Consider the following 27139-nt stretch of genomic DNA (forward strand, 5'->3'; position numbering starts at 1 on the left):
CCAGTGAAGAGCTGTTGAACAGCTCTTACTATCAGAAAGTTCTTCCTAATGTTTATCTGGAATATCCTGGAGACGGAAGTTAATTGGGATTGGGCAAAGGAGGGTGCACACACACATCCAGAAGGTTCAATCTTTGGAACCTCCAGGTAGGATTGGGAGAGACCTCAGTCTAAAACCCTGGCCAGCTGCTCCCAGTCAGTGTGGACAATACTGAGCTATTAGTATAGGGCAGTATCCTATGTTCCTAATTGTAATCAGTCTGGTAATACTCAGAAGCTTGTAACAGGCTTATAAAGAGGGGATTAAAAGGACGCTGTCAGGATACAAAGGGACATGTCCTGAATATCACAATACAACTGAAATCCTTACGAAAACCAATATGAATTTTCATGACTCATTCTGGTGAGATTTCTTTAAAAACAAAACAAAACAAAAAACAGATTCCTAACTCAATTTAGGTCAGTAGCTATTTCAAAGGGACCAGGAATCTGCATCCCTCTGTTATATCCATCTTAGGGCATGTCTCTCCAACACAGACTTTTAATTGAAGGTTGCCATTCCCAAACATTCTATCTGAAATGTTTGGCATCCTCACAATTCTTTGAAAGCTCTGCTTGTCAAAACGCTTTAGAAGCAGATTTGTTTAAGATAAAAAAAGTATTAACCACATTAACCGTGGATGCTGAATACAATTTGAAAGTCATTTTCTAATAAAATTAAATACATCGAACAAGCGAAAACAAATACAATTATTATTATTATTATTATTTTTAAAAAGAGCAGTCAGCAAGTTGGGGGTTGAGATCCATATCGGAACTCCATTGGTAGGTGCCAAGGGGTTAAAGCAACAGGGAAAGGCCATAGATCAGAGGCAGAGCACCTCCTTTGCATATGCAAATGTTGCATACATATGAATTGGAGACCAGGTTAGGAACAAGTGATGCGGTCCTGTTGAGAAACAGAGCAGTGGTCCTCCCATGTGATGTGGTTGATTGGCGTTTCTACAAGGAAAATGGCTATTTGGAGGCACTGCACCCAGCCATCATTTCCTCTAAATCAGCCATCGTTTTGTGGCCTTTGGCAAGGCAGTGAGTCCCACATGGGGGAGAATGAGACACACACACATCGCTCCTCTCTTTGTTCTCTACCAAACCTTGGCTACTGGCTGAGAAACTACTCAGGTGCTGGTAGTAAAATGACAGGCTTATTAACAGCCTTCTAGACAGATCTCTGGCACGGCCCCTAATACAGGCCTGAAGCAGGATTTCTCATAGCTCATGGGAATACATGGTGGTGGTGGCGGTTGGGTTCTGGAGGCTGGGATTAATTAAATTTAACAAAATGTATATTCAGGTTGCCATATTTCGAAAGGTGGAAATCCGACACAAAAGTTGTTGAGCTTTCGGCAAAATCTACACTTCCGACGTGGCTTGGATTCTCCTGAACCTGGACATCTCCGCGATTCCCGCCCGGATACGGTTTCTGATGGCTGAATCCCGGCTATGTCTGGGAAATTCTGAATGTATGGCAACCCTAATACCACTTGAAGTGGTTTACTGTTTAATGGGACAGTGCACTGTCAGTTTACTGAGACTTAATGCAACATGCCTTTCACTTCAAAGAACGTCTTCCCTTTGATGCTTTGGCAGCGCAAATACCCAATTTGTTAAAGAGATGTCTTATTCTCAAAAAGGTGGGGGGTGGGAGAGATACATTACATGAATGGGCTCTCTGTACATTTGAGAGTCCAGTTCACATGTTGTTGAAGTGCATGTTGGAGAAGAGAGAAAGGACAGCCATCTATTTCTTTCATTATGTGAAGACCACCACCATTAGTAACATATGAATGGGGGCTTATTTTGAACATCTACATCAGTGGTGGACTGACTTCTGGCTTGTCACATCTACTTTGTTTTTAGCAAAGGCTCCAAAATGTACCAATGAGAGCCAGGTTTGTAAACCACAGATACTTTGTGTATTGGGCTATATCTCCGTAAAATGGAAACTTATGGAATCGCAAGACCATTTGCAATTACTTTGGTAGTGTACACACCGCACTGGGGTCACCAAACGTTTCAAACTAGTGGGCACATTTTGAATTTTGGGAGAGTGCTGGGTCTGCCTGTTATGTATGCAGGCATTATAGGCCAAAGCCTGGCTGTATGCGTGCAATGCAGTCCTAGGCCTTCAGGCCTCCTGGAGCTCAGGAACTTCACCTGCATCACAAAAGACAGAGAGAATTCTTAAACCCTCCAATGACATTGTTAGTTGCTGGCAGGCAGCCAATCCCTGCTGAGCTAGGGCCAGTGCTGTGATTCGCTAATTGCAGCATTAAGGAGACCTATCACAGGCCAGCTTAAGGTATATATACTGGGCCAAGTGCCCCTGTCTTTCTTGTTCCTGATGTTCCAATAGTCCTTTTTTTAGCTGAATCTCGGTCTTGGGTCATGCCTGAACCCACCTACACTTCACCGCCAGTCATAAAATGGTGGCCCCGGGGAGGGGGGGCGTGGTATTACACAAAATGGCTGCTGTGGGGCATCATGACATAACACAAAACTGGAGACATGGCCATCTCTGATGACCTGATGCTTGCCATATCTTGCTGGTCCTGATTATGGAGATTACGCACATAGACGCACTGATGCTGTTGGTATCTGATAACAGATAATTCCACAATAATGTGAAAAATATACAAGATAACCACACCACTCTCATTTCACAGAAACCACTTAAAAGGAAGGCTCAGAGAATTCTGAGCACTGTAGTTTGTTAAGCATTGCTGGTGTTATATACTGAGTTGAATAGGATCCAAAATGCAGCAGTCTGATTGGCCCCAGAACAATAGGATTCAGAATGCAGCAGTCTGATTGGTCCTAGAACAATAGGATCCAGAATGCAGCAGCCAGATTGGTCCACAGAAGCTACCCAATCCAGCTCCAAGTGGAAGTGAATCCGTAACCTGATTAGCCTACAGGAGAATCCCAGAATTAGCCAATCATGTGGGGCCCATTGTGTAAATAATGTATATAAAGCAGACATTCTGGGGGAACTCCCATTCCTGCTCACCACTATGAGCTGAATACAGAGCATGAAATTCACTCTCGACTCCAAGTATATTTCAGCTGGGAATTATAATTCTGTGAGGGCTAAACTACAGGGCCACGATTTTTTGTGGGAAAGAATGTGTTTCAAACGTGCTTTAAAGGAGTAGTGGGCACACAACCTTTCACAGAGAAGGAACTGAGTTCAAACATGCCAGAAATCTGCTGCATTACTTCTCTGCCTCTCTATTTAGGCAAGTTGCTCCAAATGTACGAAGCCTGTTCAGATATAAGGTTCCTGGTGGACCTTTGAACCCATCTCTGACAGAGCTTGGAAATTAGACCGAATGAGAGTTCTCCTCCCCATAAAGTTAAATACTATAAATGAGCATAATTAGAGGACTCTATTTCCCTCTTGGGATGTACTAGTGAAATAAAGAACCCACTTTCATTTCACAATTGTGGCTTGGTGTTGGTGTTGTTTTTTCTCAGTTGTCACCAGATCCCTTGATGGGATTATAGGTTTAGAATATACAGTTAGTGAAACATGAGCTCTTTTAGGAACTGAGTTAATTGTCGAGAAAGACTATAATGGGTAGAAATATTTCCTATCGTATTCACTCACAGCTCAAAGCTATTTTTTTCCTGCTCACTCCACATGAATGTTCAGACAGCTCAGTCTGGCTTCCACAATCAACAGCATTACTATTAAGCTTCTGTGTACAAAGACATACCACTGTACGTTTTGTCCATTCATAAATTGTATTGCATTACAGAACGTTACGGCTTGATGAGCTAAAGAACCATAAAGAGACGAGGATGAAGAATGAGTAATGGCTCATCTTTGGTATAAATTGACAGACTGCTATGCGGAATGCCCGTGCAACTGAGAAACAAAACATTGCTTGCTGAAACCCAACAACTGTATGAAGAACAAGCACTCAGCTGTTTGCCACATATCTAGATCTCCATCGTTCATCAGAGATCTCACCTTACCCCGATTTGATGCTCCATGTAACATGCAGAGACATCTAGTGGCCGAATAAAGCACACAAGTACCAGCTATGGAGAGATATAAAGAGCCATGACCCACCATGATGTATCTGACCAATGGGCCCTCTAAATATCATCTTGCTCCTGATATACCTAACCACATACCGTCCAACACAATGGCGGCCTGCTATGTACTGAGCTGAATCCTAGAACAATAGGATCCAGAAGGCAGCAGTCTGATTAGTCCGCAGGAGCCACCCAATCCAGCTCCAGGTGGAAGTGAATCAGCGACCTGATTGGCCTGCAGGAGCAGCCAATCAGGCTCCTGGATGAAGTGAATCAGCAACCTGATTGGCCTGCAAGAGCAGCCAATGAGGCTCCTGGAGGAGGTGAATCCACAACCTGATTGGTCTACAGGAGTAGCCCGGAATTAGCCAATCACGCGAGGCCCATTGCGTAAATCATGTATATATAGCTAGACGTTTTGGGGAGGGTTTCATTCATTGCTACTATGAGCTGAATAAAGAGCATGAAATTCACACTCGACTCTTGAGTATATTTCACAGCCCAAATCCAGGATGTCATCTTCCAGGTCTACAATCCCATGCGAGTCACATGACACACGCGAGATCGCAGACCTAGAAAAAATGCTTTTTAAGGAGCAGCGCCCCCAAAATGCACATTTTGGGGCCCCGTGTGAAGATCATGGATCTGGAGGGGAAATGTTTCTCTGGGGTGAGATCTCGATCCAAAATTGTGTGAGAGCAAGCTGTCCAAAATGGCTGCCATGCTCTCACAAGAAAAAATGGGATGTCCTGTTTTTTCCGGGACAGTTGATGGGTTTGTAGCCAATCACTGCATACTGCAGAAGAGGGCTTCCTGAAAACAGCATTATACCGGGAGGTCAAGTCTGTATAATTTAGGAATTGGGCCTTTAGTATAGTGGCACAAACCCACTGGAATTCCCTTCCATTACATATCAAACTGGCACCATCTCTATTATTGTTTTGGTGCCTATCTTTAAGTTCGTCCTTTTCCAATACACCAATTAAATTGGAGATTTTTTATCCAACTCTTCATCTGTATTGGACTTGAAATTGTTTTTATATATGTATCTATTGTTGATGCTTTTCATTGTGAGTTCACTTTGGGGTGTTTTCTGCGAAGTGAATGAAATAAATAAATAAATACCCTGTGGGGTTATTAAATAGTGCCAATATATACTGTTGTATTTTTCCAAAGATCATATCCCAGCCTGATTGTTAAAGCTATACGAGCACAAATGTATTTGCTGGTCTGCTATTAATAGCAATAAGAGCTTACTTGGGGAACCCTTGGAATTGACAGATGTACTGATCTTGCCTCTATTCATTATTATGGGCCACTGCCCATGATGGATTAGTTCTGATGTTGGTAACTCAAAAAGATTCCCTTTTAAAAAGAAGAAGAAGCAAACATTCGTACTTAGACAGGGTCCTGTTTAGACTCAAATCTATGTGAATTTGAGCCAGGCTTCTCTGGAGATAAGCTGAAAATGAAATAGGAGTGGATGGATATGTATAATGATGTGTTTAGAGCATGGACAAACCGCTGTAAATTCCGGAAGCATGTGTCCAACCTATTTAATAGCAAATGAGTTAGCAGAAACAGCCATGGAGTGGAGGCAGGATTAGCTAAGGGTTACCTAAGATAGCAGGGATGCGGGTGGCGCTGTGGGTAAAACCTCAGTGCCTAGGACTTGCCGATCGCATGGTCGGCGGTTCGAATCCCTGCAGCGGGGTGAGCTCCCGTCTTTCGGTCCCAGCTCCTGCCCACCTAGCAGTTCAAAAGCACCCCTAAGTGCAAGTAGATAAATAGGTACCGCTTTATAGCCGGAAGGTAAACAGTGTTTCCGTGTGCTGCGCTGGTGCTGGCTCGCCAGAGCAGCTTCGTCACGCTGGCCACGTGACCCGGAAGTGTCTCCGGACAGCGCTGGCCCCCGGCCTCTTAAGTGAGATGGGTGCACAACCCTAGAGTCGGACACGACTGGCCCGTACGGGCAGGGGTACCTTTACCTTTACCTTACCTAAGATAGCTCAGTGTTGGAGATGTGGCAAGGACAATGCCTCTCTGAAACACATGTCTGTACATGTTCTTTACTTAACAAGTTTTGGGAGACAGTGCTGGACTGTGTAACTATGACTGTGCAGAAAAAGTTAAATCTTTCAGCGGAAAATATTTTATTGAACTGTATATACCTGCAGTATGGAAATTATCAACGGGACAACGGAAATGGATTTTCCATGCGCTAATGGTGGCCAAGAGATTTGATATTGAGAAATTGGAAAAATAAAGATACGATAAGCCTTAAATCAATGGACTGACAATATGACATCACTGCTTACAGGCGCAAACTCTGAATGGAAAATACGATAACATTTGGAACGAGTTTATACAAAATGTAGTAGGCTATTAGCATTTATATAAGCACTAGGACAATAACACTATACCAATTTATAAAAGAATGTATGGGAATGTCGTATACCGTTCAGGAGCCAAAGCGTTCCAAAACGGAGGCGTTTGGGAACCGAGGTTTGACTGTATGTTTTACATAAGACCATCAAATGCAACTGCAGTTGTGTCTCCTAAACTCAGGGGCAATGCAGCCAAAAGGTCTCATGTGATCGTTCCTCCTACCATCTCCTCCTCCTCCACTTGCCCAGAGCAAACGCCCAACCTATTTAACAGCAAAAGAGTCAGCAGAAACACCCACAGGGATGAGGCAGAATTCACAAGAAGAGTAAAACAATATCTCTATTCAGACCACTCTTGGCTCAGAGCCTGTTATTTATTTATTTTCTGGCCCATCTTATATCTAGTGATCCCAGGGCGAAAGACACAACGTGGCGTGCAAGGTTCTGAGTTACACAGAACTCTTCCTCAGGCAGGGTGCTCAACAAATATCAAAGGTAGAAGGATGGGGTGGGGGGTAGGGAATGCCATAAGAAAGCTGCAGAGATAGCACAGGATAGTGCGCACCACGGAAATTATCTCTTTCAGCTTCTGCCTTCTGGAAGAAGGTACAGGTTCATAAAGACTAGGACTAGCTGCCTGAGAAACAGTTTTTATCCAAATGTGATTTTGGTTTTAAACGCAGTGCAAGGAGTCTCTAGGGACACGGGTGGCGCTGTGGTCTAAACCACTGAGCCTCATGGGCTTGCCGATGAGAAGGTTGGTGGTTCAAATCTCCGCGACAGGGTGAGCTCCCGTTGCTCAGTCCCTGCTCCTGCCAACCTAGCAGTTCGAAAGCACGTCAAAGTGCAAGTAGATAAATAGGTACCGCTCCAGCGGGAAGGTAAACGGGGTTTCCGTGCGCTGCTCTGGTTCGCCAGAAGTGGCTTAGTCATACTGGCCACATGACCCAGAAGCTGTACGCCGGCTCTCTCGGCCAATAAAGCGAGATGAGTGCCACAATTCCAGAGTCGTCTGTGACTGGACCTAATGGTCAGGGGTCCCTTTACCTTTACTACGAACATTATACACAGTATGATCCCAATGAGTGCTGGTTTACTGTTCCTATCATCCTAAAAAATACTGTTTTTACCACCACTCCGGGTGTGATTTCAGAGGACTAACACATTCGCCTGGATCTGACTTAACCACAGCAGTAGCAGAGCCGGTTCAAAGCATACCAACTCAGTCATCTATGGCAAAATCCTCCAGCAGATTCTAGCCCCATATTTCATCTCCATTCTCAGGAAAAGGGTAATTTAATTTATCAAGTAGCTGGGCTCAGATCTCGGTCTGACAAAAAGCTCCCTTGTTCTAACATAAGATCTCAGACAGAGTGAAGATTCCCCCCCTTTAAGAGAGAGAGAGAGAGAGAGAGAGAGAGAGTCCCCGCAGCATTATCTCTTTGAGCACCCAGGGCTTGAAAATCTTCAATCAGGCTGAAACATAGAAATGTTTTACTTATGGAGAGGAGGCGTCTATCTTTTTCTTTTCTTTTCTTTACTCTAATGGCCTCCTGTCGGAGATGTAGGTTGCCTTCCGCGAATCCAGGCGCTTTGTGATCTATTGTTGCTTGCAACGTCCATGGATCGCGGGGGTGCTCTTGAAAATGTTTTGTGCGCAGCAAGGGGACACTTCTGACATGCTCTCATTCATGTGTCTCAGCAGGACCACTCTCTTGCATCGGCTGTGAGCCCATTTGGATAATGTTATTCCTACACATCCACATTCTTTTGCCTGGGACTCTTACCTGCTTTTCATCATCTTCAGTCCTGCTGCCTACGGGGTTGTTGTTGCATCAAATTCCTGCTAATTTAAAGCACCGTTTTGGTCTGCCTTTGAGTCACAGGATTTGCTGAGGTGTGGCAAGGGAAGGAAGCGATTTAGTATATATTAAACATCTTTTTGCCAAAGTGGTTGATATTGCCCCTCCCCTGTGGGGTAGATGGGACTATGCAGGAGATGAATAAAGGCCTAGGGGGTCAAAAGAGAGTTTAAAAAAAGGGCCAGGTGAAGGGAAAGAAGCTTACAAGGCATTGCACACAAAAATTAACTGAGAACTACATGCTTCAGAAATAAAGGGTGCATCTTGCTTTTTAGAACAATTACTTCCTACAGTGCCAAAGAATAATGCTAACACTCCTCTTTCTCTCTTCCAAAGATGCAAAGATACCAAAACAAGCTGCTTTTTGGAAAACCTCCAAGGATTGTTGCTTGATAAATGTGGATTATACATTGATGTTTGTTGACTCACATTCCCAAGAATTGGGGTTGGGTGGGGTTGATGACAGCTTGATAAGCTCATTAGAGGGTCAGTGAGCTCAGAGGTTTGGGAAAGCCTGATCTATGCTTTTAATAGTATTCAGCTGTTTTCCTGCCACCTCACTTATGATAGTCAAACTGGGATCCAATGAATCATCTGTAACACAGGTACTTACTAGTGGTGGGGCTGATGCAAGATATAGAACCTGTAGTTTTGTTTTAAACCTAGGAGGCTGATACAAACAGCTTCTTCACACTTCCTCCCCTGTTGTGCTAAATGATCGTTTAATATGCAGCACATATAGGAATTGACCTATGAGGACGGGGGTCACCTCTATAGACCAGACTGAGCATATTTGAAATGTTGCTGTGAATAAATGGATAACATCTCTGGAACATGATGAGAGCTAAGAATTTCCAACAGTCCTTTTCTGAAAATGAGAATTAGGTTTATCATGTCCCTTGACTTATGATAAAATATCTTTGCATGACTTGGAATAATTTTCATGAAGCTATTGTGGGGTGCAAGGGTTAATCACTTCGATGAGCAGATTAAATCAACTACAGCTTTGGAATCAACTAATCAACTAAAACTGCTCAGCTGGACCTACTGCTTATTGATGATGGCAAATTTTAATCAGTAAGAGGTGAGATTAAAGACCTCCTTCTAGTTCTTTAAGATAATTTTGGCTCTGTGGTGTTACTAAAATAAAAATGAAAAGTCAACATTATATACGACCTTTTCTTCTAACAATAGGTGGTGGCTTTGGTTTATTAAATTTTCAAATTATTTAAATCTTGCTAAACATCAGATGCCCTTATTATGTATTTCTTTCTATTGTGATTTTATGTTGTAAACCGCCCTGATATCTACGCCCAACTTGCATCGGAGCTAGAAAAGGCAATTCAGTTTCTCAGTAAAAGGCCATTAAATGAATGAATAGACATTCCCGTAGCTCAACTGCAGGGCCCTCTCCAGCAATATTAATCTCGTCACATCTGAATTCATCAAACCACAGCAAAAAATAAAGAAAGAAAAAGGCACCGTTCACAAACAAGCATTCAGCAACATGCCATTCAAAGGTTCTCTTCATCATTCCTTTTCTTGGCTCTTTATGTGTGTCGTGTGCAGATGAACAATGATTTACTTCAGTACAGTGGTACCTCTGGTTACATACTTAACTTGTTCCGGAGGTCCGTTCTTAACCTGAAACTGTTCTTAACCTGAAGCACCACTTTAGCTAATGGGGCCTCCCGCTGCTGCCATGCCGCCGCCGCACGATTTCTGTTCTCATCCTGAAGCAAAGTTCTTAACCCAAGGTACTATTTCTGGGTTAGCGGAGTCTGTAACCTGAAGCGTATGTAATCCGAGGTACCACTGTACGTGCCACTTTCCCATATGCCATTCAATCTCATTTCTGCAATGATCTGCATTCTTTTTTAAAAAATCCAAAATTAATTATGTGTTTTTAAATGCAATTTTATGTCAAAATAATAAGTTCTGGCTAACCTGATCCAAAACACCCCCCCCCACTCACACATGAAAACAAAGACCATCACAGCCAACCACAAATGAATAACCACACCCTAGACCAACCCCAACCTCTCTCACCAGCAAAGGAACACAAGTGAACAGCAAAGAAACTGCACAAACAACACTGACAGCAAACCCTACATACAGTAAGTAAAACAGAAACATCGCCACCAGACCCCACCCCCCATCTCCCCCCCCACCTCTTTCCCCCTTTTCTTCCTAATGTCTCAACAAATGAAACTGATTTGTAAAAATGTTACACGGGGGTAAAAATACAAGAGAGAGACATTGCACACACTTTTGTAAATCAAGAAAATCTTTAATAAAAAAATAAAAATAAAAAATTCAAATCTGCACATTGAGTTTTGATCCGCACTTTAGTCTGAGAAATGCAGGCCACATTCACACCCTACATTTAAAGCACTATGATTCTGCTTTAAACAGTCATGGCTTCCACCAAAGAATTCTGGGAACTGTAGTTTGTTAAAAGGGCAGAGAGAGTTGTTAGGAGGACCCTATGTCCCGGGAAAAATAGGGACAATTGAAGGGTTTTTTTTTTTTGTTGTTTAGTCATTTAGTCGTGTCTGACTCTTCATGACCCCATGGACCAGAGCATGCCAGGCCCTCCTGTCTTCCACTGCCTCCCGCAGTTTGGTCAAACTCATGTTCGTAGCTTCGAGAACACTATCCAACCATCTGGTCCTCTGTTGTCCCGTTCTCCTTGTGCCCTCCATCTTTCCCAACATCAGGGTCTTTTCCAGGGAGTCTTCTCTTCTCATGAGATGGCCAAAGTATTGGAGCCTCAGCTTCAGGATCTGTCCTTCCAGTGAGCACTCAGGACTGATTTCCTTAAGAATGGATAGGTTTGATCTTCTTGCAGTCCATGAGCTGCAATTGTCAGAGTTCCCTAGGGAGAAACGACTCTCGAAACTGTAGCTCTGTGAGGGGAATCAGGGTCTCTGAACAACTACAACTCCCAGAATTCTTTAGGGAAGCTGTGAGGGTTCAAATCCCCCTGATACCACCTTAAACAGTCACAGCTACCCTCAAAGAATGTATGGTGTGCGTGTGGCTGCAGCTTAGCTCAGTTCACAACAACGTTCCCAAAGACTGAATTCCGTAAGCATGCCTAGTGCTAGCCTGGGGCCTTCCAGACCACAACTCCCATCAGTCCCAGTAGTTGATGGGAGCTGTAGTCTCCAGCATCTGGAGGGTACCAGGTTTGGGAAGGAGGAAGGCTACAACACTTGAAGACCCTTTGCTCAACTTCACAGATTTATTCCGAAGTCAAAGGGGCTGTGAGTAAGAATCGGGGTGATTACACTGGGAGCACGTTTTCTAATCGAAATGCTGAATGCGTCAAAATCAGCTAAGCCCTTATAGAGATTGAGCGCCACTGCTTTACAAAAGGAAAATAATACACACTAGGGAAAGCACTTAGATAATTGAAGTGTTTTGCTTTTATCTACATGTAGGGATGGCGGAACATCCATGTACTTTCTGCTAATGGATAGTGCAAGTATGTCAATATAATTGCTATTGTGGAAAGAAGCCAAAGCAAACGCCAGTCCTCTCAAAGAGACGGAAATGTCTTTTGCACTTAAAATCTATTGGTACAGGTGTCTCTTGGGAAATGGACTTTAGAGTTCTCTTTACCCACAGATACGGATGGGGAAGATACTCAGTTCAGTTCGCATGTAAAGGAGAAGCTACATAATTCGCATTTTCTGAAACAATAAGCAAATCGAAACACAGCCATCCTGCAAAACGCGCATTTCTCTGTATTTTGCAGTGCAGGGAACTCCAGTCAAAGAATGTGTACAAAAAACCCACACACATTAACATGTGCATATAAAAGCTGAGGCAATTTCAATCTGTTTTAGCGTTCTAAGTTTTGTATGTTTTAAAGTAGGGCTCTAATTTTTTCTTGATTTTGTTGTTTTATCTTTTTTTTGAAAACTGCTTTGAGGTGCTGTTGTTTTTTTAAAATATAAATCAAGCAGTGTATGAATGTTATGAAATAAATAAACATATTAGGGGAAACAGCATACAGAGGTACCTCGAGTTAAGTACTTAATTCGTTCCGGAGGTCCGTTCTTAACCTGAAACTGTTCTTAACCTGAAGCACCACTTTAGCTAATGGGGCCTCCCACTGCCACCGCTCCGCCAGTGCATGATTTCTGTTCTCATCCTGGAGCAAAGTTCTTAACCCAAGGTACTATTTCTGGGTTAGCGAAGTCTGTAACCTGAAGCGTATGTAACCTGAGGTACCACTGTACAACAATGCATTATATGAAGGGAAATGGCTTGGCCAAATGTGAACCTGTGACCAGGTGCCCCAAATCACACATTTTTGGGCACCACGATCTCATGCAACACACGCGTCCTGCCATGATCTCGTGTGTTTTTGAGCGCATGGCCCCCGGAATCGGGATGTCCTGGACAGTTGACAGGTATGTGCCAATTGGATCACCAATTGGAAACCAGCTGGGGAAAATGATCCCGAAATCAGGATACGTACAGAATGCAGGGGAAACACAATGCAACGCCGGCCAAACTTCTCATCCGCATGCCTCGCTCAGCTCAGAGTACTGATACAACTCTAGGGCAGTTCAAAAAGCCATATAATCTACTTTCATTACTGGAGTCAGTGACTTGGGGCTAAAAGACCAAGCTGCATCCATGTCTGCTTTGGGTTGACCTTGTCACAGTGCCTCATCGAGGTAATGAGGACATCTGAGATATGCCCAGTAGCACAGCATTTCCCTCTGGCTCGCAGCTGATTCAGAGCACTGCAGCATGTTTTTGTCTGGTCGCTTTACGCAGCTACGATCACATTACGCTTGCCCTGCTTTCTTTAAGCTGCCTGCCTGTGAAAGTGCCAGAGCGTGCAGTTGTGTGCCGTTTTTGAAACTCGGGAAGATCACAGACCCTGGATAGTTTCAGTCCCTTGTAATATTCAAGGCTTGTTGCAGATCGTTGATAAAGCTCCTAATGGTAGAGGATATGTTTGTTGTGTTTGGTTTTAGTGTTTCTGTTGTAAGTCAGTTTGGGTCACTTTCATGAGTAAAGCGACAAGAGTTAATTATACAGGCACCTCCCCAATTGCTCCTGCAGCCAATCGGAAGCCGCGGAAGCCCCATCGGACGTTCGGCTTCCAAAAATAGTTCGCAAACTGGAACAGTCACTTCTGGGTTTGCGGAGTTCAGGAGCCAAAACGTTTGAGAACAAAGCTGTTCGAAAACCCAAGTGTGGCTGTATTTTCTCTCTCTCTGGCAGCCTTGGCATGCTGGCTGGGGGTGATGGGAGTTATAGTTCCCAAACAGCTGGAAGCTACCAGGCTGGTGAAGCCTGCTGTATGGATAAGAGCAGTGCACTGAAGACCCTCCTTCAGTAACCAGAGGAGACATTTCTTCCAAAAAACCACATACCAGAGAGAATCGTGGCTCCATGAGATCTAAGGGAGAAAATCCTAAATGCTAAATGCTACATCTTTTCTGCACTGGCCAGATTTCCTCCATAGGCTGGTTCAAAGCTAAAGACCTGACTGGAGCCAGCTAGGTGGGTGCAGGATTCTCAGCTTCATCCAGCCAGGCCTCAGAAATAATAGCCAGGTTGGCAGCCACAGATTCTTTCAGAGTTCAATGGCAGATTGATGACGTTCCAGCAACCTGACATTCATAAGCAGCAGCTGAATGAAGAGGGACAGCTGGTCAAGGTGGAGAGAAATCCGTTCCCTGCTGCAAGGCCTATTTCCACCTGGCCTAGGGCCCACACTTACTCTGAACACGTCAAAAATGTTTTTAAATGTTTAAAATACTTGTTAATCTATGGCATGGGTCGGCAAACTAAGGTCCGTGGGCCGGATCAGGCCCAATTCTCTTCTGGATCCGGCCTGTAGACAGTCCGGGAATCGCCGTGTGGATTGCCAGCACACACGTTCTTTCACACTCCCTTCCTCTCCCTCACACGGCAGTGGCGGTGCCTCCTCCCTCCCTCCTCCTGGCTTCTCCCCGCCCTGCCTAGAGGAGGAAGGAGGTTGGCTTTGTTGGTGCCAGCAGCAGCAGTGCTCAAGTGGCCACCATTTTCAGTAGCCCCTCTCCGGAGCCCCTTCACATGCTGCTCATCGTCCCTCCACCGCCACCAACCCCTGCCGCTAGCAAGACACAGGTAAGCAGCCAGTGGGGCTCTTGCATCATCCCCCCCAATATAGTCCCGCCCCCACAAGGTCTGAGGGACAGTGGACCGACCCCCTGCTGAAAACTTTTGCTGATCCCTGATCTATGGTGTTTTAAAAGTTTTTCTTGTTTTGTTTTGCGCTGTTGTGGGCGGGATGGACATTTGTTAGGGTTAGGGATTAGTTTAGTTTTAGTATAAATGTAATTCTTATTATTTCAATTTATTGTCTTGTTGATTTGCTGTATAGTTTTATTTTGTTTTAAGGGGGAGAGAGTATGAGTCATGGGGGTGCAGAGATTGTGTGAATGAACGTAGTACTTAGCTTATATTTTTAACCTGCTAATTTGTTAATTGGGGACGCGGGTGGCGCTGTGGGCTAAAGCCTCAGCGCCTAGGGCTTGCCGATCGAAAGGTCGGCGGTTCGAATCCCCGCGGCGGGGTGCGCTCCTGCTGCTCGGTCCCAGCGCCTGCCCACCTAGCAGTTCGAAAGCACCCCCGGGGGCAAGTAGATAAATAGGTACCGCTTACCAGCGGGAAGGTAAACGGCGTTCCGTGTGCGGCTCTGGCTCGCCAGAGCAGCGTTGTCACGCTGGCCACGTGACCCGGAAGTGTCTTCGGACAGCGCTGGCCCCCGGCCAATAGATGTGAGATGGGCGCACAAACCCCAGAGTCTGTCAAGACTGGCCCGTTCGGGCAGGGGTACCTTTACCTTTACCTTTAATTTGTTAATGTTTTTAATATTTTATAGATTCTAAATGCCGCATCGATTTATTAATCATGTGACTTGCCGTAACTGTGAGGTTTAGCTTATTTTTTAGTTGCTGTTTTGTTAAGTTTTTTAAAATTAAATTTTGTGGCAACTGTTTTATTGATAATCTGTTAATTATTGTATACGATGTACAGTGGTACCTCTAGATACGAACGGGATCCGTTCCGGAGCCCCGTTCACATCTAGAGGTAAACGTAACTATAGACGGCACGTCTGCGCAAGTGCGCGTCGCTTTCTGCCGCTTCTGCGCATGCGCAAGCGGCGAAACCTGGAAGTAACGCACTCCGTTACTTCCGGGTTGCCAAGGAGCGCTACTCAAACGCGCTCAACTCGAAGCATATTTAACCCGAGGTATGACTGTATGCTGTATTCGCGATGTGCTATTATGTTTTTTTATGTTATGGTTATTTATTGGTTGTAAGCTGCTTTGAGATTCATTTGAATGAAAAGGGGCATAGAAATACAATCAATCAATCAATACCCCTAAACATTTTTTTAGGGGGGGGGAAAGCACTGGCTAGGAGTATTCATTTTGTGCACATGGATTCCCTCTGTTTAACGCAACTGGTTTCCCGATTTGCATTTGGTGACTTTGTTTATGTGTTTTAAAAATTATTTACGTACAATTTTTGCATTGCGTTTAATGATAATTATATGCCTCCCCCTGGTGCTTGTTTTTTTAAGTCCCAGCATGCACTTCTCTGCCCCCTTTATTTTCTGCTCTTGTCATCTCATCCCCCAACACATTTAATTTTCCATTCAAAGGAAGGAGGACAAGCCCAGCATTTTCAAACTGGCGAAGTTGCCTGCTAAGATCTGAAGAGCTGTGTATAATTAAGGCTTCTTGTGGGAAAGAAATATTGGCCAATTTACATCTAGCTACTGTAACTCAAGAGGAGGTCATGGGCAGAATAACTCCCCCTATCCTGCCTTCATTTCCCTCCTACACAATCTAGCAAGAACAATTATGCAGCTGTTCCCAGACTTCATAGTTGTGGAGGCTGCACACAGCACAGAAATGATGGTGTCTGCTTATTCTACAGGCTTATCCATACCTTTTGCCCTCGCTTTCTAGGCACAGGTCTGCCCCACTGTTTTCTCCAAGAAAAACAAATAATCATAATCATAATTTTATGACTGGGTTTCCCCTGCGTTTCCCCTGGCACTCAGGTGGCTTACAGCTTATATAAAAATAATAATAACACATGAAACATTAAAAAACAAAATATCTTATACAGACTATAAATAAACTAATAACTCAATAGAAACTAACAACACCAACAACAAACAATTTACAATTATACCCAAATTAAAAGAAATGCCAACCCCAGCTAAACATTTAACCAACTCCAACCCAACAAAAGCAAAACAGAGGAACCAAAATTAAAACTGTTTAAAATATTTTGAAACATTTTAGCAAGTTGCCCCAACACAGGAGTTGTTCCAGCGATGTCCCTCTGGCCTCCCAGAGCCTCTTTTGGTTGTTCAAGGTGAGTGTGGGCCCCGCCCCCTAGGCCAGGTGGAAATGGGTCTTGCAGCAAGGAGCGGTCTTTCTTCCAGCACTCACAGCAACCACACACACATTGCTTTCCCTGCAAAAACCTGCTCTTTACTGCTGAATCGGAGCAAACACCAATCCACAGAAAACCCGAATTCCCATTTGCTCCAAGGAACTGGTACATCTCACACAGTGACATATGAACGTAATAATGACTATGCTTTAAATATTGGCACTCTGCTCCTCCAGATTTTACTGTGTTTGTTTTGGATTAATATCCTGGTTTGTGAGCAATGGTTCGCACAAGCCACAGTTTACCATTTTCAGATAGAACAGCAAACTGTGGTTTGTTTCGGATTGCAAATGGAAGCTACTGATTTCCTCCCTCCAAGTGCAAAGGAAAGGGTAAGAGGAAGGGGAAGCACATGGCCCTGCGGCTAGCTGCAACTCATGCATGTAATGATAAATTGTGGTTTGTTGCTGTTACTCTTCACTATGTACACCATATCCCAAACCTTTCACATTCACTCAGTCATAGATTGTGGGTCTACCTGCTGTTAGATCAACATTTAGAAACCTTCTGGTACTACCGTATTTTTCTGTGTATAAGACAATATTTTTATTTTTTCCTTAGAAATAATTTGCAAAAAATTGCGGATATCCAGTGACCCCCCAAAAAAAGCTCAACAACTCCCCCCGCCCCCAAAATAGGGGTCGTCTTATACATGGGGGTGTGCTATACCTAGGTCAAAACTTTGTTGTTTCCAGTATGTCACTATCTTAGGATATTTCCAATAAACATGGAGCAAGTTTGCCTCTCCTTCCATGGGGAAACAGAGAACAGTTAAACAAAATACGTATTTTGGCCTTGCATAGAAATTAGAAGTTGTACAATAAGGTACCATACTGACAGTCAAACTTGATATTAACGTTAAACACATGAAAACAGCTGACACACTTATTTTGAAATTTTAAATAGCCAGTGTGTGGGGGTGGTGGGTGGGATTTGCACCTGTGGCAAACACAGGGAGAGAATATTTAACCCTTTGACCGTGATGAAAATTGGCACACTCAAAGATATTGGCCCCAGGAAGCAAGATGTGATTGGCATCAATTGAATAGGTTAAACCAGATTGTGATGCTGCAATAAAACAGTCATATCATATTCTGTATGCAAGAAATTACATTCAAAGCCATTTTCTTTTGCAACGGGGGGAATATAACTTAATGAACAGCCATCACTGCAGATTCATTCATATTAGGTGTGCATTAAATATTGTCTCTGTCATCTGAATCCCATCTCCCTGTCCTCTCCCACTTCCTTGATATGACTCACTATGCTTAGCAAGCAAACATGCTTCCAGATTCTAAAACCGAGGCCTGTTCTGCTGGCCATGCAACCTGCTCTGGTTACTAGCAGCACAGCATGCCTTTTGATAAGGCAAGCAAAAATACCCCTCTCCCCTCTTCCTTCCTAATGCAAAGGATTGACGAAACCAGGTGGCTTCTACAATACAGAAATACACGTTCGGAGCACAGAATAACTTGTTCTCACATTAAGTCAGTTTCTGCAGCCACACATTTATTTGCAAAGAGAGCTCTTGGTCATCTTGTTTAGATTTGCAGAGCAGTGGATAAGATACCATATCAAGGCACACAGTCAAAAAAACAAGCAAACAAATCAAACTGTTTGGTCAATTTATCCACAAAATCAAAAAACCTGGTGGCAAAACAACAAACCCCAACACCACAAGTTGTAGTTTTTGAAACCTCTGTAGTTACTAGCTGTGAGAACTCTGCTTTCAGTTCATTCAGAACTAGCCCTCTTCAGCTGTGGCTGAGGATTGTGAAGGGGACATAGATGTCCTGCTTTTACTTGCAACATCCCTATTTTCATTGGAGACATGTTGGAGGGTATGGAGTTATCTGACCCCCAAACCTTCTGAAGGCAATCCTGTGTAGGGAAGGTTTTTTTAAAATGTTTTATTATGTTTTTACATATGCTGGAAGCTGCCTATGTTGGAGTAGCCGGGGCAACCCAGTAAGATGTGTGGGGTATGAATAGTAAAATTATCATTATGGAATGAGACCTCCCTAATTTCATCAGAGAAATGTTGGAGGATATTCCTGGTGCAGGGGACAAAAGTGTTTGGCAGGTCTCGGTTCAAATCTCTGCTAAGCCATGGAGGAAATTGGGTGGCCTAGGAAAAGTCGCTCTTCCTTAGACTCCCAAATTGGTATTCCAAAAGTGGGCATTGCTCCATGACATGTCCACAAAATAAAACGGTTCCGCGATGGCTTTAAACTATGCTACGTGGAGAGGGATAAAAACTTGTACTGTTGGATGTGGAGTGCAGCAAGGGAATAGGCTTAGCTTTGCTATGCTTGTTTTGCAACTGAAGTGAAGTTATGTCTCCCGCCCCAACATTGGATTAATGTTTATTACTTTCCACCTCCGTTTTTGTCGCCCTTTTGCAGTTAGGAAGTGACACAAGTAAGTTACAACAGGATGCTTATTTCTGGTCCCATTCCCAGACATTCCTCTCCAAGTGCTCTAAAGGACAGATTTGGACACTGCCATTTTGACAGAATTAGTCACTTTGCATGCTCTCACCAGTTTGTCACCCAATATCCTTTCATACATATATAATTATTAATAGCATTCCTCCCCCAGAAGCACGAAGTTAGATTTTTAAAAATACGTCAGATAATAACCTTAACAGATCTGTTATTCAAAGGTTCAAGCAAAGAAAAACATTTTTAAAACCCCACATAACCTCTGCAGCTAATGTCCAACAACAGCTATGCAAGAACCTGGCTGGTTTTGGAGGGGGAAATCAGACTAAAACACTCTGACTCTTTGCAGCCTTGCTGTGCCTGAACTGACAGGGGTGAACATTTGGCTTAGAATTGTTCTGCTTTTCTCATCCGCCTCTTTTGAAAGCCGAGGCTGTGAACTAGACTTCAGGACAGCGTGGTAAATATAATTCTGGCACTTACCCACAGCTATCCCTTCGCAGTCTGACATCATGTGAAAAGAAGTTTCCTTTAATGCTTCTGAAGGGGAAAAAAACCGCAGGGAAAAATAATAACACCAACGCAGAACTCGTTCCTCCGTCAGTGCAAGCAGAAGAAATGTTAGCCAAAGAGAAATAGTTGTTTCTCTTTCTCTCTCTCCTCTCTCTTCTTCTCAACTGTACCCAAGGAGTTTACACAGCAACCAGTTCTGGCTCTGCCTTCTCATTATGGGATGTAAAGATAAGAATGTGCTTTTGTGCCAAAAGAGCACGCTATTGGTGGATAAATTTGTTGACATCCCTCCCCTTCGAACAGCTTCCTCTTTAATGTCACTGTGGCACATTACAGGCTCGAAAAGGCCATGGAATATTTATGAAAAAGGCTCTTAAGAACTACGCTGGGAAGCCAGGCTCAAGTGCCCACTGAAATAATTATGATGTGGAGAAGCTTGTAACTGGGTCTTGTTTCCAGGGCATTCCTTGTTGCATAACATGTGACTAATATTCATGTACTTGAGAGAAACTGAAAGCAGGTCTCTCTCTCCTCACCCCCCTCCCTTCAGTGTTCATTGGTGTGGGAAAACCTTGTTTGTAAGGACCAGGCAGATTATTTTTGGGAAGCATACAAGCAGAACATGGAGGCAACTGCCAAACTCCAACCCCAGTAACTAGTATTCAGAAATACTCTGCCTCTGAATATGTAGGTTCCATTTAGCTATCCTGGCTAAAAAAAAACCAGCAACAAGTGCTCCATGAATTTGTTTGATTTCCCTTTAAAGCCATCTAAGCCAGTGATCACCACTGAATTTTGTGGTATCAGATCCCTTAAGCTAGTTAAATGTGGTGCAGAGAAGCATGCCATCTATTGGTAATTGGCTACACTGGTGACATGAAGTGACGGAGAAGAGTCAACTTCAGGCTACCAGCTCCACCTTGCAGCTGAAAATGAGATCCACATGGAACATTCCAAAGCGGCAGGGACCGTGGAAGACACACTGTCAAACAGTCCAGATAAGCCATCCAGGTCAGCAGGCTACTCATGAGTAAATTGTTGCGGCATCTTTATGGCAAAAGACCCAACAGACACAGGATATCATTCCAAAACCCTTCACTGCACGGGGTAAACAGATCTCAATATGTGTGGACATAACTTTCAAAGAATCATAGAATGGTAGTGTTGTAAGGGACCCCAAGTGTCAAAGTGTTGGTGCTGACATTTAAAGCCCAAAACGGCCTCGGTCCAGTATACCTGAAGGAGCATCTCCACCCCCATTGTTCTGCCCAGACACTGAGGTCCAGTGCCAAGGGCCTTCTGGCGGTTCCCTCACTGCAACAAGTGAGGTTACAGGGAACCAAGCAGAGGGCCTACTTGGTGGTGGCACCCGCCCTGTGGAACGCCCTCCCACCAGATGTCAAAGAGAAAAACAACTACCAGACTTTTAGAAGACATCTGAAGGCAACCCTGTTTAGGGAAGTTTTTAATGTTTAATAGATTGTGGTTATTTTAATATTCTGTTGGAAGCCGCCCAGAGTGGCTGGGGAAACCCAGCCAGATGGGCGGGGTATAAATAAATTATTATTATTATTATTATTATTATTATTATTATTATTATTATTATTATTATTATCTCGTCCAACCCCCTGCAATGAAGGAATCTCAGCCGAAGCATCCATGACAGGTGGCCATCCAAAGTCTGCTTAAAAACCTCCAAGGAAGGAGAGTCCACAACTTCCCAAGGGAGTCCATTCCACTGCCAAACAGGAAACAGCTCTTACTGTCAGAAAGTTCTTCCTGGTGTTTATAGTTGGATTTTCCTTTCTTGTAAAAGTCTGGGGGGTTCCTGGTTTAAAGAAAAGGAGGCAGGGACATAGCGGCAGTATCATCATTACATACCATAAGATGGTCCTTTCCTTCCGCCCTGCCTAAGGTAACAGAGCTGCCTAAAGCAATTATACTAATGCAAGTTCGATGCAAAATTTCCACTGATAGACTGCACCGCATCCTTGGCTCTCATATGAAAGCTGGAGTAATATTGTGCCTGGGAGTAATCGTACTTCACTGACCTAGAACGAGGGATGAATTGTTCTCGCTCAGCCTCCATTTATCTTTCCCAACAGAGGGCACCCAGAGTGATTGCTTTTGTTAATGAAGTCTTGCCTGATTATGGCGTGTGTAATTTTCTGTTTGATTGAAGTATGCTCTCAAATGTGCAGCTCGGTAGGAGTCACTATCTTGCCCAATCAGAAACACCACATGCTTAAAATTATATATATATATATATATATATATATATATATATATATCCATATCCTTTCTGATTTATGCAAGTTCAGTTGCTCCCCCACTCCCCCCCCCCCTACTTCTTTCCCAGGTCAAGGGAGAAGATGTTAGCTCTGCTGGGAATCGCTAGACCAGATAGCAAATCAAAAGAAAGTGGAGAGGGAAATAAAAGATTGCATGTGCTTTGGTCTTTTTCTATTTACATGAGTTTATAAGGAGCGCTCAGAGATATAAAGAACAAGAGTAGTTAATATACCATTCCTAGGCAGTTGATAATACAGTGGTACCTTGGGTTACAGACGCTTTAGGTTACAGACACTTCGGGTTACAAACTCCGCTAGCAAGGAAGTGGTTGCTCCAGGTTAAGAACTTTGCTCCAGGATAAGAACGGAAATTGCGTGCCAGTGGCGCAGCGGTAGCAGAAAGCCCCATTAGCGAAAGCACGCCTCAGGTTAAGAACTGTTTCAGGTTAAGAATGACCTCTGGAATGAATTAAGTTCTTAACCCAAGGTACCACTGTATATGTAAAAGCATATGCACCAAATAGCTTGCTCTCGGAGCCAGAGCTTTCCAAACTGTGTGTTGTGACACATTAGTGTGTTGGCTGCGGTGTGTCGGTGTGTCGCATGAACGTTCCTCACACTCCTCCTGGGGCTGGAAAGGGGTTAGTTTAACCTCTGGTTTGCTAATGATGCATGTCTAAAAAGTGTGTCACCAAAGTTTGGAAAGCTCCGCTCTAAGCAAAGCACCCATTTTCCTTACCTCTTAAAGCCCTTTCATTCTTACATCACCCCACTTACACGGTGGTTACGTTCCGGTGCCCCACATGCATACGTGAAAATCGCTGAAGTGGGGAAACCTTCTAATCATCCTTTAAACACGCTCTCTCTCCCATCCAAAAATATCCACAACTAGAATTGTGGGGCTGGCATTGAGGCTGAAGGACATGCAGGAAATCTGCTGCTGCGCTACCCCGCAATCTGGGTGGGGAAGCTGAGCAGCCTAAACCATTGTCGTTGCAACGGGGGAACGGGGGGGGGGCGCCCCGGGTTCCACATCTGGGAGGGTGACAAGAAGGCGCTGCCGCAGCCGCATGTGAGAGATCCTCCGTTCGCAGCTGCAGCTGCGAGCAAAGGATCCCGGCACCATCCGTACAGCGCTGGAGTGGCACTGCCAGCAAACCGCTATGTACAGCACATGTGTGGCAGCGCTATGTACAGTGCATGCATCATACATAGCGACACCGCACATGCGCCCTACATAGCGACGCCCTGCCCCTGGTGTCACGACGCCTTCGTTTGCCCCTAGCCTAAACAAAGCCCTGCTGCACTTCTGGTCTCTTTGGGGCTTACTCTGCCCTCAATGATGTCCTCTTCGGGCTCCTGGGAGGGTCTCTTCCAGATTTGATTCACAATCACACGTAAGTCAATCACATGTAAGTGGGGGTTGGGGGATGCCTGTATTTAATGACCTGCAAGAAGTGCAAAATTTGGTCTGATCCGACAGAGCATTTCTGTGGCATTTGATTCAATAGTTTAAACGCTTGTATCCCTCCTTTCCATGCCCTTGAGTTTGCTACCAGTTTAAAAAGACACAAGGCAAGCTGGTGCAAATTCTGTTTCCTGCTATGAACTAGAAAGATTATAAATGGAGAAAAAATATCAACTATTTGCTGAATAGTGCTTCCATACGCCAACATAAAAGGAAGGTTGCTTGGGCTGGGGGCTCTACTTAGGGGATCGTGTCCTCACTTTATTTTTGAGCCGTTGTCTTAAGAATCTGAAAGCATAACAAATATCCCACCAGAAGCAGAAAGGGGAGCTGACTGTTGTTTTGCTACTGCAAAATCAGGGCATTAGATATGCTAGTGTTGCAGAGGGGCTAGGATGGGGTGGGGGCACATTCTCAATTTTGCTTTTCAGGACCAAGCTCATAGCTTAAGAATAAGACATGGGACTATTTTGCATCCATTCCTCTGATGTCTCCTGCTTAAGGGAAGATAATCTTTCATCTCTACCCCCGCCCCCCACGACAACAATTCAGTAGTGCGGGGTTTAACTGTGCCAGTTCAAAGGGAGGAACAGGAGAAATCCTAGCCACCTCGAGGAATGGCTATATCTCACCAGTCATATGGCTATATCACAAATAAAATGTTTCATGCTTTTCTAACTGGGTTGATATGCTACGAAATAAACTAAGATCTAAGGCTTAGAAGTGGATTTTTCTTTTGAAAAGGAACAAGTGAATCAGCTGAGAGGTGTGGGGGCATTTATTTATTTATCTACGGTTCATTGTTCTGTCTGATGTGGAATTACATCATACAGACAGAAGCATCAATGCAGGCTGGACTTCAAAAGGGGAGTTTACTTTCCCATTGAAGCGAGGCTTTTTTTTAGCGATTATAGCTGCTGCTCCCACATATGAGTTGAATGATGCTAATTTGTTTGCCGCTGAGTGAAAGCTCACCTGTGTTATTTGACTTGCATACAACAAACATAGATCCATTGAGCAAGGGACTAGTATGCCAGATTTCCTTATACAATTAAAACTGATCCACGGATTGGGACAAGGACCTGTCCTTTTGAACTTCGTTAAGCATAAGGCACAGTGGTGGGTGGCCCAAATTAAAAACCATCAGTGAACAATTAACACAAGCATTGTGTTTTCTTTGTTTTCTGTTTCTTTGTCCACCAGGCTTCTACCATGTGTGTTCCCCATAACCACAGTTTGATCACTGCTTGTTTTAACATATGCAGTACTTTACAGCTCATGGCCCCAATATCTTCTGGAACGCCTCTCCCTATATGAACATACCTGCCCCCTTAGATCATCACCTGAGACCCTTCTCCTGGTCCCCTATCTGAAGGAGGCTTAGTGGGCAATAACAAGGGAGAGGGATTTTTCAGTAGTGGCTCCCCATTTGTGGAATGTGCTCCCCAGCAAGACCTGCCTGGCACTTTCATTGACATATTTTCAGCACCAGGGGAGGATGTATCTTTGCCCCCAGGCTTTTGATAGACTGAGATTATGTTGTTCTGTTATTGGTGTGCTGCTTGCCAAAAAATAAAATAAAAAATAAAAATAAAAAACAGACTGTGTTATGTACTGAGTTGAATAGGATCCAAAAGGCAGCAGTCTGATTGGTCCTAGAACAATAGGATCCAAAAGGCAGCAGTCTGATTGGTCCTAGAACAATAGAATTCAGAATGCAGCAGTCTGATTGGTCCTAGAACAATGCAGCAGTATGATTGCTCTGCAGGAGCCACCCAATCCAGCTCCAGGTAGAAGTGAATCCGCAACCTGATTGGCCCACAGAAGAATCCCGGAATTAGCCAATCACATGCATTCCATTGTGTAAAAGCAGATATTTTGGGGGAACTTTCATTCCTCACTACTATGAGCTGAATAAAGAGCGTGAAATCCACACTCGACTCCGAGTATATTTCAGACTGTTGCACATAGCAAATAACATGGGTTCAAGGGAGACGACAAATAAAATAGGGGCAATGGCGAAACCCTGCTTTGTGCCCCATCAGAGAAGAAAGGAGTCAGAATGAACATGATTGACCCAAATCACTGCCTTCATAGGGCTATTTAATTTAGAAATAGGACTTAGTAGCGTGTCCACAAGCAGGTTCATCAGGTGAGGCCATTCAAGGCAGTCAAAGGCTTCACGAGTAACCAGTGTCATGAGTGCCCAGGGGTTTTTAGTGCATCTGCTATGATGTATAATATTTAACCACCTTCAGATAGATTGTCCCATTTATCTGCCCACCTTGTACGGATTGACATATTCTGCAATATGTCTGTTATGGTGAGCAGCGAATATAGCAGTGAATATCTTTTAGTCCTGGCTGAGCAGGGAGATGGATCCACGGAGGCAGCTACAGCCCCTCACCCCAAAACAGCAACAACATCAGCCACTCCAACAGATGCTTCATGCAAGATGGCAAATTCCCAATGGGAACGAGGTCTGCAGTGGAGACTGGCCCATTGGGGCAAATGGGGCACTGCCCCCACCAAGCTCATTCTGTGCTCAGTCAGCACCCACTTGCCCATTTACTTGTAACTTGTTTAGAGGACAGCACTGCCCATCAGCTCCCTCCTCCTTGGTCTCAGTGTTGCTCTTGCAGAACTCAGCAACAAGGAGCAAGGGCGAAATGCTAGGATTAGTTGCCTCAACCTATCATTGGCTCAAGGCAACTAATCCTAGCATTGGTGACAGCAGCCACAAAATTAAAAGACGCCTACTTCTTGGGAGAAAAGCAATGACAAACCTAGACAGCATCTTAAAAAGCAGAGACATCACTTTGCCAACAAAGGTCCATATAGTTCAAGCTATGGTTTTCCCAGTAGTGATGTATGGAAGTGAGAGCTGGACCATAAAGAAGGCTGATCGCCGAAGAATTGATGCTTTTGAATTATAGTGCTGGAGGAGACTCTTGAGACTGCAAGAAGATCAAACCTCTCCATTCTGAAGGAAATCAGCCCTGAGTGCTCACTGGAAGGACAGATCCTGAAGCTGAGGCTCCAGTACTTTGGCCACCTCATGAGAAGAGAAGACTCCCTGGAAAAGACCCTGATGTTGGGAAAGATGGAGGGCACAAGGAGAACGGGACGACAGAGGACGAGATGGTTGGACAGTGTTCTCGAAGCTACCAGCATGAGTTTGACCAAACTGCAGGAGGCAGTGGAAGACAGGAGTGCCTGGTGTGCTCTGGTCCAGGGGGTCACGAAGAGTCGGACACGACTAAACGACTAAACAACAACAACGTCATTGGCTCTGGCCGTTGTTGGGCTTCACCAACGATGGTGCCCCTTGCCTTCTGCCCTGCCTATAGACGCCAGCCCCCACTGCAACTCTGCAGGGCTTCTCGATCACCTTTGCCAAATGTTCTGCAAAGCAGCCTGAGTGGGCAGGGAGCTGAGGCCAGGAAAAGAATCAATAACCTCCCAAGACGGCTTGGATCTGCAAGGTTAACTGATGAAGGGCTCAAGAGCAAGTGATTCCCTAGAGGAATTAAGGAAAGGCAATGTTATGCTTTCGGCTGTCTTAAGCCATAGCTGTTGGC

The 27139-nt window shown here is 44.2% G+C and overlaps 1 protein-coding gene across 1 annotated transcript in view; it reads right to left on the reverse strand.

Moving 5' to 3' along the window:
• Nucleotides 1-19999, reverse strand: part of EML1 (EMAP like 1) — a 140385-nt gene extending 120386 nt beyond the window's left edge. The window contains exon 1 of the mRNA XM_082217075.1: nt 19770-19999. Within this exon, the coding sequence (XP_082073201.1) occupies nt 19770-19800 (31 nt within the window). The 5' untranslated portion in view covers nt 19801-19999. The remainder of the gene's footprint in view (nt 1-19769) is intronic.
• Between the last annotated feature and the right edge of the window lie 7140 nt (nt 20000-27139).

Source organism: Podarcis vaucheri, assembly GCF_965113315.1.
Source record: "Podarcis vaucheri genome assembly, chromosome: 1".
Lineage (NCBI taxonomy): Eukaryota > Metazoa > Chordata > Lepidosauria > Squamata > Lacertidae > Podarcis > Podarcis vaucheri.